Raw genomic sequence first — 14,144 nt, 5'->3', positions numbered from 1 at the left:
CTTCCTAAGGATTTTACACGCGGCAGGAAGGAAGAGGGGGGGGGGGTCACAAGCAGACAGGTCAAATAATGTTTTAGCAATCACTAAATCACAAGTTGAGGTCTCGTGATTCTGGCCTCCAGCGCAGGTGTGGAGATGATGGAACGAAGAGAGCTACCTGGAGGTAAATCTGTCTCTCTCTCTGTATCTCTCTCTGTTTCTCTTTCTCTCTCTCTGTGTTTCTCTCTCTCTTTTCATTAAACATGACAAACGTCAGTAAACAGCTGGCCAAGGCTTCGAAATCACAAATTTTGTAAGCGTTTTGCTGTTGACGAATAAAGAAAGAATGTGGCTCCTGCAAAGGGGGGCACTTTTCTCTCCCAGGGCAGAAGGGCATTATTATAATCTAATATTAGGTATTCATTGTAATTATTCTGGTGAATTGTGTGCTCCAGTTTAGTTGTAGCAATTATTAATCCACCGTACTACATACTTAAGGTTGACTGCAGGTATTTTTGTCGCTAATACGATCCGGATGAATGAATTCTGCAAAACGACGTCACCCCCGCCCCCCGAAAAGCCCAACATAAAAAACCCTCAGAGACCCTACTATCTACCGTGTTGTCCCACCTTCTATCACGGTCTCTTCTCCCATTGGACAAGAATGTTACCTCACTCACAAAACTACATCTCTGACGTTTATAACAAATCAAACCGTTTTAAAATCGGTTGAAAATTGAGCAAATTATGGCTATTTAGTACATATACCACCAAAACAAAGTTATGGGTGAGCGAGCTGACTGTAGCAAGATGGCCGCCATGTGGGTATTCATATGTCTGTGGTGCCACACGCGTTAAGAAAGAAACACACTAACGGATGTTGTGGGTGTCTCACGAGGTGAGAGTCCGGTCCATCACGCAGAAACACCTCTCTGTGACTTCCTGTCTGGTTTTATGATCTGAAATAGAAATGTTTTTAACAGTTTCCGCTCACGAAAAAGCCCCGGCTTCAGATAAGAAGCCCACGGCCCTGCGTCAAAAAGCGGGTAAGGCTGCTCCTTTATAACGTTACTACCAACGTTAGTCCATCGCAAGCACGCTTCGGCGCAGAGACTATGGCGTGCCAACGCCAACGCCTTCTCTCTCCACGCACAAGCAGCGATGGAGAGCTACAGGTTTATGGCACCTGACCCGAACAGGCCTAACGGATGAGAAGTGGCCGGCCAGCCCTGATTTACAACATCTGCTCGGTTATTACTGATTCATACTAATTATACTAATCCACTCAAGTTGCATCCGTGATGGCTCATCCCATTGGATGTAGAAAGGCAACAGAGATATTACAAGATGTCCTTCATGTGTGTCATTGAAACACATTAAAAACAGTCTTGCTCTACATTTTATTTACATACAATACAAAACAGTAAAATATCTTTTGTTAAAAAAATATAACCTTGGAAGTGCCTGACAATGACAGGAACATAAATGCATTTCAGAGAAGGAAGGACTCAAATCTGGGAACATCAGCGCAGACAGATTTTTCCACTTGTCGTTACGACTGCCACCTGAAACCAGGATGAGTCCGACTTGCACAGCAGCGGGCTGCTCTGATCCTTCTGCACACATCAAACGTAATGTAACGGACTTGCATGTTCTGTGAGCGAGGTCACACGTTTCCAGAGTTTAGAAGGTCAGTGAAGAGCTCACGAACTTTGTGTCAAACCTCAACCTACTTATGGCGATGGGATGTGTCATGGTGATGTTTGAGGGTGGGTTAACGTAACGGGACGCCGGAGCTTTTTTGAGAGTTCTTGTGGACGGTTGGTTTGTTTCGGCGTAGGCAACTAGTGTTGCCTGCTACGAAAACTGGAACACAGATGTCACAGGCTCACGGACGACATGGGGCTGTGCAGAGGAAGTCGACTTTTTTCATTTTTAGAGTTCCCTTTCGTGGGGACGCTAATAGGGCCTTTAGGGCAAGTTTATTTAGGTCTGGTGAAGTTGAGAATTAAATGATAATAATACAACGTCTCTCTCCGACTTGTCTCAGAGGGAAACACAAATCTCTGGGTACAAGGTTAAATTAAATATTTGAGGGAATTTAGATTACAGCTTAATGGCTGATAGGCCTTGTTGCCCATGTTAAATATCGGAAACAAAAACACCAAATATTTTAGCTCCACACCCGAAGACAGTGTCTATTAGGGGTTAGGTTTTATTAGGTCAGTTATTTGACTTGTTTTTTAATTTTTTATCTTGCGTTTCGACGTATCCACTTGACCACTCTGTGGAAAAATGTTTGCTCGGGTCAATAAACCCAAATGGTACAATACCATTTCAAGTCGTGTCTTAATGGAAAACAGAAGCTTGGTGTGACTCCTCCTACATACATGGTATGCCTTAACTTGGAGATGTCCCCTTCTGATGTGTGCATGTTGCTATTGACAGCCCTCCCCTTTGCACTGTCAGTGGTGAAGAAATGCTTATAGGTGCCCACACAGTGAGAGTCCTTTCAACTGAATGGGTATGAGTTCTGAGAAGCCTTCATGCTTTTAGTATTTACCGTTGGAGTGACACAATGGGCTGGATAATTAGTACGGCAGTGTTCTTGTCAGGTAAGAGAAGTTATTGTATAATAGTTTGGTCTCTTTATAAACGCTTTCACCAGCAGTGAAAGATGTATTTTGTCATTCTCCTAAATGAAAGTTAAGTTCCTCTTACATGCTGGAGGCATTCAACTCACAAATTACGTGTTGCGTCATTTAAAAAACGTATTTTGTAATTTATTAATTTCATCATTCAAATACTGAAAGTATTTGCATCAATATGTGACCAACTCAGTTTACTCTGAGCTAATGAGGCTCTATTTCCTAGTTCCTATTTGTTTATATATATATTTCCAACATCTAAACCGTGGCTTCATTATGGTGCGGTGCAATTATAACTCTATAACAATAAAATGTATGTATGTAAAAAAGAAAACACTTAAATAGAGTCCGACATCTTACGACTGAGTTATGATCATTTTACCTTATGACGTTGTGTCAGTATTCTATTATTGTAATGTCATCAAATAGATGTTTACAAGAATAAGGGCTCTTTTTATCAAAAAGATCACACATGCGAGATTCAAACTACATGAATATGTCACCACAGATCACCCAAATAGTTTGAGCCACAAATTTGATAATTATTGGAGGAAAGGGGTGCAATTAGAAACATGAATTTGCTTCTTGGTTTCATGGTCCAAGAGTTGTGAGTGAAAAAGTGCTTTATGAACTCATGCAACATCCGTTTAGTCGCCGTAGTGACGCCAGTGGTTTTGTTTCACCAAATATTAACAATTCAATTACAAAAAACATTGCATCCAAACACAATGGAAACAGCATTTCATGTGTGTGTCTTTCTGAAGCCATAGAAGCTGTTCTGGGGTAACTCTAAATAATAACCACCACAATAAGATTTTATCCATCCAAAGTCACCAACCAACGGTTAACAACTCATAATGCTATAATGAGGAACTAGGATGGTTTTAAGTGTGAACTTTGTGTTGAGGCCAAAAACAAAAAAAGGAAGACTTGTGCAAAAGATAAGAAGGCAAGTGTGAAACGATACAAAAAAACAAATGTCTGTGAATTTAAATCAGGTGTTTTTTCTTCATTGTGCAGGGTTAAACGCTTTACTTTGTTTTAACATCGATCCTGTGGCTTGGAAGACCCTGACTCAACCTGCTGCAAGTTTTGGATACCAGGTGGTGCAGAGGCCATCAGAGTAAGTCCAAGCAGAAATGTTGTTCTGGAACATTGGACTCTAAACCAGCCAAATGGCAGCTGGTAGCATTTCTGCCATATGATCGTCTCACACTAGTCGCTCATTTTCACATGGACAGAGTTGTGTGATTCATGTATCTCTTTTGCTTTTTCACATGTCCATCTGCTTTTATTTCCTCAGTTTGCTGGTCAGTGCTCCTCTTGCACAGTATTCACCAACAGGAAGAGGACTGATATATAAGTGTTCCACCGAAACATGCAGACGACTATCGGTTCCTGGTGAGTAACTTCCCATTACATAAAGCTTCACCAACTACCAGATCACATTGGGACGTGTTTTACTAGTAAGAGCTGAAGGTTTGTAGTCTTTGTAGAACTGTTGTGGCGCTAACACAAAGGGTCCAGAATGACTGATGGACTTTTTCTACACAGTGGCTGAGTTTGCAGTGAACATGTCTCTGGGTTTGACGATGGCAAATGATCCCTCCACACAAAGAACTTTGGTGAGCTGACTGCAAATGTTGATTATTCATTCTTTTGAACTTTTCTTGCACTGAAAAAACTCCATCAATGCATTACATTACATTTCATGTACACAGCAAAATAGTATTCATTATTCAGGACTTGTTCTTGTGCTTCTTTCAGGCATGTGGTCCAACCATCCCAAAGGACTGCAAAAGTATCACCATGTACAGTGGAACCTGCTGGCAGATAGACGCTTCTGATCGAGTTACAGGTCCTGTACCTTCTTCTAATGGCGGTAAATATGGAAAAAAAATACACACATAAAACCTACATCCTTTACACAAAAACACAGCGTGCATATGATACCATATGATTGCATTGGTGCATTTCGAGGTCTTTCTTGGTTGATGTACACTGACACAATCAGATATTGAGATATTATCAGCATGCAGTGAAACTATAAGTATATGAATGATGTAGAAACTTATTTTCTCCTTTAGATGTCTGCAGAAAGAACAACAGTAATAAATGCATGTGAAATGTGTGGATGGTCTAAACACTAAAGTAATCATGAAAGGAATTAAATCAGGATGAATGAATTTGGAAAAAATAGCAAACCAAATAATCTATTATTTAGGTACGTATGCAAATAGGGAAGCAAAACAGTAAAAAGAAGAGGGAAAAAATGGTTAAAGATATAATTTATTAAACATGTCTTTCTTCACTGAAATCATCCTAAAAAAACGTGGTCATCAAACTTTGGAAAAATGAAGTTGAGTGTTTTTTGCCATCCTGGGCTGAACCGTCTCTCTGTTAAATGCTCGAGTTTATCCTCAGATCACCACAGACTGAAGAGACTTTAGTCTGTTTGTGTAGGCTGATGATGTGTTGGAGACACATTTAGAGGGACTGAAGTTTGTCTGAAAACTAAAAACTAAACTTAAACTAAAAAGAAACACGTCTAAAGATGTATACGCCTCCGGGTTCTCAGTTATTTTGATCTGTGAATTGCATATAGAATATTTTTTTTAGCACAGTACACATATCACAATAAAGAATTCCTAAAGGAAAAAATGTTTATTTTTAACCACCTTGAAATCTCTCTGACAGAGTGCGGGTCAGCAGACATTGTATTTCTGTTGGACGGCTCCGGCAGCGTAAATAATCAGGATTTTCAAACAATGAAGACTTTTGTAAAGAATCTGGTCCGCTCACTCCTGCAAGCAGACATAAAGGTATATTTGTGTTTTCACTTCCAGTGTGCAGAGCACAGGCTCTGAGCTTATTCATGGTGGTTTGTACTAAAGTTAACATCCCCAATTATAGAGTTGACTGTTAAATTAACTGATGGCTGAATGTCCTTCTTGTTTTTGCAGTTTGCCATCGTTCAATTCTCCACATCTCCCCAAATCCATTTTTACTTCAGTGATAATCTGATCTCTGGAACTGCATCATGGGAAAGAAAAGTTGACGAGATTAGACAACTCAGGGGATACACTTACACAGCTAAAGCCATCAAATCTGTGGTGTAAGTGTCTTCATCATGTTGACTTTTATCTGCAAGGAAGTGGTTAAGCATTTGTTGAAGTCAAATCAAATCAATAGAAACTATTTAATATCATTTTATTGTGAATTTTAAATCAGGCATGTGTTGAAGGTTTTATGCAATGTGACCTGGCTGTTTCACAAGCATTTAGCTTTGTGTATTAGAGTGGAGCCCTCGGCCTAATTTGAGCTTCCCTTTTCTGAAAATTCATGTGAGATACTTGTTTTTTTTATCTGCAAATTCTGGCAACAAACTAAATGGGGACATAAAAACTGCACAACTTGTTTAGCTGTCAAAACATCTGCAGTGTAACTTTAAAATTGATTCTGTCAACTAATGGTACCACTTCATTTGCCCAGTGGAAGAAATAACAGTCCAAAGTTTAGGTACAATGCTTAATGTAACTGTTTATTGCAACTTAACTATGTCCCTGATCATGTTTATTGATTCATAGTTGATTTTTTACATTGCAAAAGGTGTATAGAAATGGCCTTTCTTTTTACAGCAATGATGTTTTCACACCAACAAAAGGTTCCAGGCCAAATGTGAACAAAGTGTTGATAGTCATCACCGATGGAGAATCTAACGACCGCTTCAATTTGCCAGGTGCAACAAGTTTAGCTGACAACAAAAAGATTGTTCGATTTGCTATTGGAGTAAGTTCACGTATTTTAAATTAGTGAATTTAAGCAACTGATGAACTTGGAGCACATCCTCAGACTCTTGTTTTCAACATTCTTAGGTGGGGGGGGCATTCAAAAGGGATAAGGCAAAAAAGGAACTGGAAACCATTGCATCTACCAAAGAAAACGTATTTCAAGTGGAGAGTTTCAACGCACTTGAACAAATAAGACAGACTCTGCAGGCCAAACTCTTCTCTATTGAAGGTATAGTTGTATATTATTTAACTTTTTTACTGGGAAATCCAAACCATTACCCCTGATCATAGTTAGATTCATTAATGCATATATATATATATATTTATGTTGCTGTTACAGGATCACAAACAAGCGGAGAATCACTGAAATTGGAAATGGCTCAAGAGGGATTCAGTGCAGCTTATGTGCCTGAGGTAAAAAAACACACACCAGAAATGCCATGAACCTCACCCAGTTCAGACTGTGTTTAACAGACTCTTTTTTCAGGTTAATTTCCTTTCATTGCTTCTTCTATGTCTTTTATCTTAAAGGGAATTCAGATGGCTATTGTTGGTGCTAATGAGTGGAAGGGAGGCTTCCTCCAATACTCAATGCCAACAGGCCTCAAGACAAGCTCCTATGAGGCTGATATAGAGACTGACAGTTATCTGGGTAAGAATGTGAATACCAAACAAACACCATTTGCATGCACTGCTTATGCTCTCTCTTCTTTTCTCTTTGCAAAGCATAGTATTCTGTGTTTTATGTGAAATCAAATTTTAACTCCTTGTCTCCTTCGAGAATCTGCAATATGCAATGACCACATATGTTTTCCACAAAGGACAATGTTAATTACCTTACATCACAGCAGGTCAGACTATCTGATGCTCTTTGATTCCAGGTTACTCCATGGCAGTTGCTAAAACGAGGTCTGGCACGTTAACGATTGTCGGTGCTCCAAGATATCAACACAGAGGAGCTGTGATGGTAGTTCACCAAAACGTCCTCAGAAAAACGATTGATCCCTTTGACTGGCAGGTGGGACCTTAGAATAAAGAGGGGCTGAAAGTCCAGAAAGACAATGTGAAACATATGTTTTATTAACATGTTTCCCCTCTTTTTATTGATAATTTGTTCCTTTCACAGTTTCAGAGTGGTGAATATTTCGGGGCTGTTGTTTGTGCGATGGACCTGAATCTCGACAGCTTCACTGACTTAATCCTCATATCTGCCCCCATGTTCATGGACTCTGATGGAGAGGGAAGGGTTTACGTTTGCAGCTTGACTGGTTTGGTAAATTAATATTGTTTATTTTATCTGGAGCATTAAAATCCATCATTTTTACTAACAACCATGCAAACGTTGACTCTCGTCTGTATATCTTCACCAGGATGTGGAGTGTCGCTTAGACTCTCCATCAGTACTGAGAGGGGACGTCTCTGGCAATGAAAGGTTCGGGTCTTCTCTCGCTGTACTTCCTGATCTCAACACCGACGGTCTCAGTGACTTGGCAGTTGGAGCGCCTTTGGAGAACAACGGTCAAGGCAGCATCTACATATTCCACGGAGAAGGAGGAGTAGGAGGAATCAGTTCTTCTTACTCACAGGTGAGTGAAGTCCAGCATGCATAGTTCCATGTTTGCCGCATTTTTTTAACTTTAATAATACAAATATTCCTGTCTACACAGAGAATTGCAGCATCTGAAGTCCAGTCACCATTGAGGTTCTTCGGCCTGTCCATCAGTCAGTCGTCTTTTGACCACAGTGGTGACGGGCTGCCTGACTTAGCGATCGGTTCAAAGGGCGCAGTTGTCTTACTGAGGTGAATCCATCCAAAATGCTTCTGTCTACATACTGCATCACACTATACCTCTTCAACATGTGCAGACCAGTCTTTCAGCCTCCTTGAGCAGCTAAGAACCGGTTTGGTTGTCTGTGGCGTTAGCCTCCTGATCACAAAGCCAATGATTATCCTCACGTGTTTTCACGCTCTGTCCATTTCCAGATCAAAGCCAATAGTTATGGTGGAAGCTACAGTGTCGTTCAGCCCAAATCGAATCCCAACTCAAAACTCAAACTGCTCAAAACCTTTGGAGAGCACAGCAGAAGTCTGTTTTACCATGACCAGGCACTCCAAAGTAGACAAAGGTACCCGATGCTCCACTGTCATTTAAATACTTTAGGAGTAATTTCCTAATCACAAACAAATCTTTTCCAGTTACAGCAAAGATTAGCTACAATCTAACACTGGACGCCACTCGCAAAGTCCCAAACAACCGGGCCTACTTTAGCGAGAAACAACGAGAGACAAAAGGGACAGTTGATATTGACTTAATTCGGCCTGTATGCAACACGGTGAAGTTCTCTGTTCAGGTGAGTGGTTGGACAGGCACAACTTTAAAAATCACAGCTTCTGTTGGTTGACAAACCAAATATTTGATGCTGATGTTGCGTTATTTTTTCCAATCTTCACTATTTAGAAAAACACATGTCACAATAGCGCCCTACCTTTGTCTTGCAGGCTTGTCCAGAGGATGCTCTAAACGCACTTTACAATGAACTCAGATTTAGCTTTGAAGGTTTACCTAACCCCCCAAATCCAAGTGCTAGTCTCGCCCTGCAGGCGCAGAAAACAACTCTACATCCTGTAAGTACACTCTGAAAAAGTTTTAGCAGAAAAAATCTTAATGAAGTTCAGAACAATAGTTTTCCTTGTGTCAGTTCTCACACAATCAACTATTTGCAATCTAGCTACCAAATGGAGAGCTAACAGTTGTCTTAAGCCTAGAACACACCAAGCCGACGCCGACGAACTAGTGGCGACGTGAGCAGACTGCAGAATCGGCTCACGTCGACAGCGTCGACAGCGTCTGGGTCCCAAGTTGCCCTGTCACACCGAGCCGTTTCTCAACATCCGACGGCCAAGTAGCACGTCCGTTCTGCGCCTGCGTAAGAGTAAAAAACCTTCCGTACCAGCAGGTGGCAGTATTGGTTCGCTGGCTGAGCAGCCAATCAGAATGATCAGAAGGCCCGACTGACCAACAAGCCCCGACGCTGATTCAACATGTCGAATCGGCCGTTACAAAGCCGACGAGGACCAACTTCGGCCGACTGTGCGAAACACACTGAGGAGATTTAGTCTGCCGGCGCTCGAAAGCTGCCCAACGGCCGACCGTTGGCTTGTTGTGTTCCAGGCTTAAGTGACGGAGAGCACTGAATTAGCCTTGTACATTTTTATTTAATTCAGTTGTAAGAGTAACCAGTCAGACAAACTGTCTACTCTTTATGAACAAAGATGATTTTCTTCAAACTCTCTTCCACAGTTGGGGTTTGAGATCAATTGCGGCGACGACGATAAATGTGTTGATGACCTAAAAGTGGATTTCAACTTCACCAAGTGAGCTTAAAATATGAAGGGCTAACAAAGCTAAGTTCCTTGGTTTTCTTCTAACTCCTCTTTCCTGACTTCTAACAATCTGTCAGATCCTTAGAGGTGAAAGTGGGCATTGATGAACTGTTGGATGTCACCGTCTCAGTGGAGAACAGAGGGGAAAACTCCTACAACAGCCGTGTCATTCTCTCATATCCAACCGGACTCTCTTTCAGGAAGTTTACAACCCTGCAGGTAAAACAGCAGCAGCAGTTCTGGTTTTAGTTGCTTTCTGGTCAGCTGCTTTCTCCCTTTAAACTCATGTGTTCATAATTAAGGGGAGAATTGAGTGCAGCTCCTTGGACAGTGAAGATGGTGTAACGAGAGGGAAGACGGACTGCACTGTCGACAAGCCTATTTTAAAGAGTGACTCTAAGGTTTGATCTCTGGACAGAATCATCTCTACTCACTACTGCAGAGACACAAGAGGCCGTCTGATTCCTTCCCTTTGTGTCATTTAGGCTTTCTTCATCATCTCCTATGGGATTGAGACTAGTAGCCAACTTGCCAGGAGCATTTCTTTCTCTGCAAATGTTTCCAGGTACTGCTCACCTACCTGCATGATAAGCAACACGCAAGTGTGCAATAGTACACTTTAATTTACATTTGTACAAATTATTTTAACTTTCCTTTAGTGGGAATCTGGAGCACTCCAGTTCAAGCGAACTCTACAGAAACAAAGACATTGATGTGAAGTACAGCATTTTTGCTACTTTTGAAAGGTTTGTGTTGTTATATGTAAAACAGAATGAATGAATATATACATATATTGTACTTCTACAGCAAAATACTATAATATAATGGTAACCTGGGATCTTATTATTATTTTTTATCCATTTAGTTCCTTCAGCTACAGCAATTTTTCATTCGGCAAGAATAATCTTCACAAACCAGTCCAACAATCCATTGTGGTAAACTATCTTACATGATTCTATCACTAATTTTTAAAAACTTGAATGACTTTACTTCAATGCTTGTTTACATCGTTTAATACCTTCTCAATTCTTTCCTTCTCGTAGGTTACAAATGACATCAGAGCAGTGAATTTCACGGTGGTGATTCGGGTGCCTGTGAAGCTCGGTGATAAAAACATCTGGACGGATTCCAGCAGCTTGCAGGTTGCATGTGGGAATTTGTTGTTCCTGAACCACTAAAATATCCACTGACAGTTGTTTTATATAACTACAGTCTCATGGACCAATATGATTACACAAGTTTGTTTCACGACAAAACAACAGGAATTTACTGTATTTCAGATTCCGGACTGTCAAAAAGACCTTGATGAACAACCTAAAGTCACGGATTTTATTGCTAAGATACAGAAAAACAAGTTAGTGGTAGGTATCCCTCTGACATACACGGGCCCATTTAAGAGCTCCAACATACACTCATAGACCTGGTGTTACATCAATATAACGAGTATTATTTCTTTGAAAACACCAACAGGACTGCTCTGTAGCCACGTGCTCGGTTTTCAAGTGCAGTAAGATCATGGGAAGACTGGAGAGTAAAACCTACCAAATCTCTGCCAACCTCAGTTCTGAATGGATTCAGCAGGTAGAGGATGTGTTGTATGATATTGAACAAACTAACACACATTTTCTGACATTTCAATTGCACATTTCAATTTAGATTTCATCTGTTTCTTACAATGTTGCATTCAAATATTAACAGAAATAATGAGTTTAATGAAATGAATGTTGCTAGAGATAAAAACAATAGGCTCCTCCTACTTTCTCCCCTAAAAAAGATTGGACTTCAATCTGCCAAATTCCTCTTGATCAGCACGGCCAGTCTGGAGTACGACAGAAAGCAGTACATCTTTTTATCAGCAGGGTCTTACAACAACCCCCCTGTTCGCAAGGTAGGTGACTACACATCGTTTTGACTTCTTTGGGTTTCAACAGAGCTGGAATGTGATGCACGTTTCTTCATCCCACCCTTCAGATTGAGGTGGAGGTAGAAGTGTATGTTGAACCAGACTTCACCAAAGAGATTGTTGGAGGATCACTGGGAGGGTTAGCTCTCCTGGCTTTACTCACCGCTGGCCTGTACAAGGTGAGACACTGACAAACACGGCTTCAGATTGGTTAGCAGCTTTTTGGAGGACATTGGACATTTTTAGAGTGAACTCAAGTGTGACCCATACCATGACTCAGTTTATTTAGTTGGGTGAAGGTACCAATGGTGTGAATGCTGCCTCACTACAATGGCTGATCTGGTGTAACACACTTAATAGAGTTATGCATGTTTTAATAAAATTGTATTCTTTTGTTCCTCAGGCTGGATTCTTCAAGAGTAAATACAAAGAAATGATTAACGATAATGCAGCAGATCGGTTCGATGATGGAGACGCACTCACACCAGATTAACATGTTTAAACGGTGCAGATGTCAGACAGCAGCGTTTTATACATCAAATATATTCAAATGTATATTGTAGTCTGATGATTACAGCTGTCCACAAGACAAAAGCAAAAGCTGCAGCAACTCTGATTGCTGACTGATTGCTTCATCTCTATTATTTATCCGTGTTCTAGCATTTTTATAATACTTTTTCATTTTTATTAATCTTCTGAAGTATAAAACGTAATCTTTTTTAAATCACTCCCTCACTTTCTCATTCACTATTTCCAATAACTGAGGATGGCAACCAAGGGCTTAAGACAGCAACAAGGGGTAAAAAGAGGATATCTTGGTTAGGAAGTAGAATCCAGTGATTGCTGTACAGTCTAAGCTCTCCTCTATCCTACAAATTATTACTTAAATTAAAGTCAGAGTGGGGAATATGGGTTCATATAATGCATGATGATAAAAGGTTGTCCTATAGACACTCGAAAATTTACATAGGAAGCAGTTAATTGGCATTGTAGGCACAAAAGTCAATAAATGGAAAGGATGGAATGTAGTGCTTTTTATATATTTATATGTTAAGGGCACTATGTTTCTGTTTTGGCAGGAGGCTCTATAAAATGATGTTACATTTTTCATATTCAAATTGTTGGTACAAATAACACATTGTAGGTTACAATGAGATCTTTCCGCTTTTATATTTGCAAGCTATGCATGTTTGTTATAATTCTGGTTTTAAATGTTCTGTTGATATTGAAATGAAAATATTGATATACTGTATCCAGAATATATAAAGACACTGAGTTTATGCTTCATTATTATTTATTATACATGATAATCACAGGTACTATGGGATGTAGAACAATTACATGAGTTATCCTTCATTTGATTCAGTGAAACACATTTTAAAAATTTCTCTTCAATTTATTCATTTATTCGTTAAGTACCTTGTTGTTATACAAATATAGTCTTGGAAGTGCCTGATGACCGACCTGAACATTGTAAATGCATCTAAGAGAGTTTAAGAAAAGAGCAAAAATGAACCTTAAAAACGCCTTTGAGACAACAGACCTAAAGACCTGGTAACAGAAACACGGAGGGGCCACGGGCACAGCGAAAGACATCAAAAGGGAAATTGAGAAAATGGTTGAATTTCCTGTTGCTGCCGTTATATTTCCTGTTGCTGCCGTTATATTACCTGTTGCTGCCGTTGAATTTCCTGTTGCTGCCGTTGAATTCCCTGTTGCTGCTGCTGCAGGAGATGGGATGTCCTGAATCTTGAAGTTTGGGCAAAGACGTGAACATCAGTGCGGAAAGATTTATTTCCACTTTCATTTTCAACCAGGATGAGTTGGACTTGCACAGCAGAGGGCTGCCCTGATCCTCCTGCAGATATAAAACATATGATTTATCATCAGTGAGGTCATGGCACTCCTAATGGGAAGACCTGTTTATTGGAGAAAAGTGATACTGGCCACAGTTCTGGACACTTCATTTGGGTTTATGCCCTGCAGGTTCTGACAGCCAAGAGAAACTTGCCATCCAGACGTACTTACACTGGAGTACAAATAACAGAAATGGGATGGTTAGGGGAAGTGGACTTAAAGTCCAAAACAAAAGACGAAAACTGTGAGTTGTTTCCTGCAGAAGGTCAAGGTGACCCACCTGGAGAAGCAGTGAGCAGCAGACATCACCCACTCTTTGTTGATGAGGGAACCACCACAAACATGGCTGCCAGATTCCTGCAGGCTGACCTGCCAGGGCCAACTGGATTTTTATTTTTATTCAACCACGTGGACTTAGTTACCCTGATCCTTAAACCAGTCATCTGGTGCAGTGTCGGTTGGGTGTGTGTGGTGGCGGGCGCGGTTTCAGCTCGGCTGCAGGTGTGGGAGAGTGGGGGAGTGGCTCAGGGAACAGTGCCAGGTGAGAACGCTTTGCAATCAGCATCCGGTAATTGACGTGT

The 14,144-nt window shown here is 40.6% G+C and overlaps 2 protein-coding genes across 3 annotated transcripts in view; both read left to right on the top strand.

The window, feature by feature from the left end:
* Positions 1-846: 846 nt before the first annotated feature.
* LOC119212587 (integrin alpha-M-like) lies at positions 847-12,906 on the top strand. Of its 2 annotated transcripts, none has more exons than XM_062559878.1 (30): positions 847-877; positions 3,648-3,750; positions 3,931-4,028; positions 4,182-4,252; positions 4,395-4,509; positions 5,325-5,449; positions 5,591-5,742; positions 6,266-6,416; positions 6,503-6,647; positions 6,759-6,832; positions 6,950-7,070; positions 7,300-7,436; positions 7,545-7,691; positions 7,789-8,004; positions 8,086-8,219; positions 8,403-8,545; positions 8,616-8,770; positions 8,919-9,044; positions 9,721-9,794; positions 9,881-10,022; positions 10,106-10,204; positions 10,289-10,368; positions 10,463-10,549; positions 10,669-10,738; positions 10,847-10,945; positions 11,084-11,164; positions 11,274-11,384; positions 11,578-11,691; positions 11,775-11,885; positions 12,110-12,904. In XM_062559878.1, exons 4-30 carry the CDS (start codon positions 4,202-4,204, stop codon positions 12,197-12,199), a joined length of 3,150 nt encoding a protein of 1,049 aa, XP_062415862.1. In that variant the 5' UTR covers positions 847-877; positions 3,648-3,750; positions 3,931-4,028; positions 4,182-4,201; the 3' UTR covers positions 12,200-12,904. The 2 variants fall into 2 exon arrangements, with proteins under 2 accessions (XP_062415862.1, XP_062415861.1); XM_062559877.1 differs by lacking the exon at positions 847-877 and adding an exon at positions 2,512-2,594 and having other exon boundaries at positions 12,110-12,906.
* The window catches only part of mapk7 (mitogen-activated protein kinase 7), a 31,338-nt gene continuing 18,187 nt past the window's right edge, over positions 994-14,144 (top strand). Inside the window, exon 1 of the mRNA XM_062559879.1 lies at positions 994-1,025. The gene's annotated coding sequence lies outside the window, so the exon portion shown is untranslated. The remainder of the gene's footprint in view (positions 1,026-14,144) is intronic.

The sequence above is a fragment of the Pungitius pungitius genome, chromosome 21 (assembly GCF_949316345.1).
Source record: "Pungitius pungitius chromosome 21, fPunPun2.1, whole genome shotgun sequence".
NCBI classification, from domain to species: Eukaryota; Metazoa; Chordata; class Actinopteri; order Perciformes; family Gasterosteidae; genus Pungitius; species Pungitius pungitius.
This window is presented reverse-complemented; position numbering and strand designations above follow the sequence as displayed.

Coding starts and splice junctions, on each gene's coding strand:
- LOC119212587 (XM_062559877.1), top strand. CDS start 2,558: ATGGGCTGGATAATTAGTACGGCAGTGTTCTTGTCAG. Junction 7,437..7,544: donor TTGATCCCTTTGACTGGCAG/GTGGGACCTTAG, acceptor TTCCTTTCACAG/TTTCAGAGTGGTGAATATTT. Junction 8,005..8,085: donor TCAGTTCTTCTTACTCACAG/GTGAGTGAAGTC, acceptor CTGTCTACACAG/AGAATTGCAGCATCTGAAGT.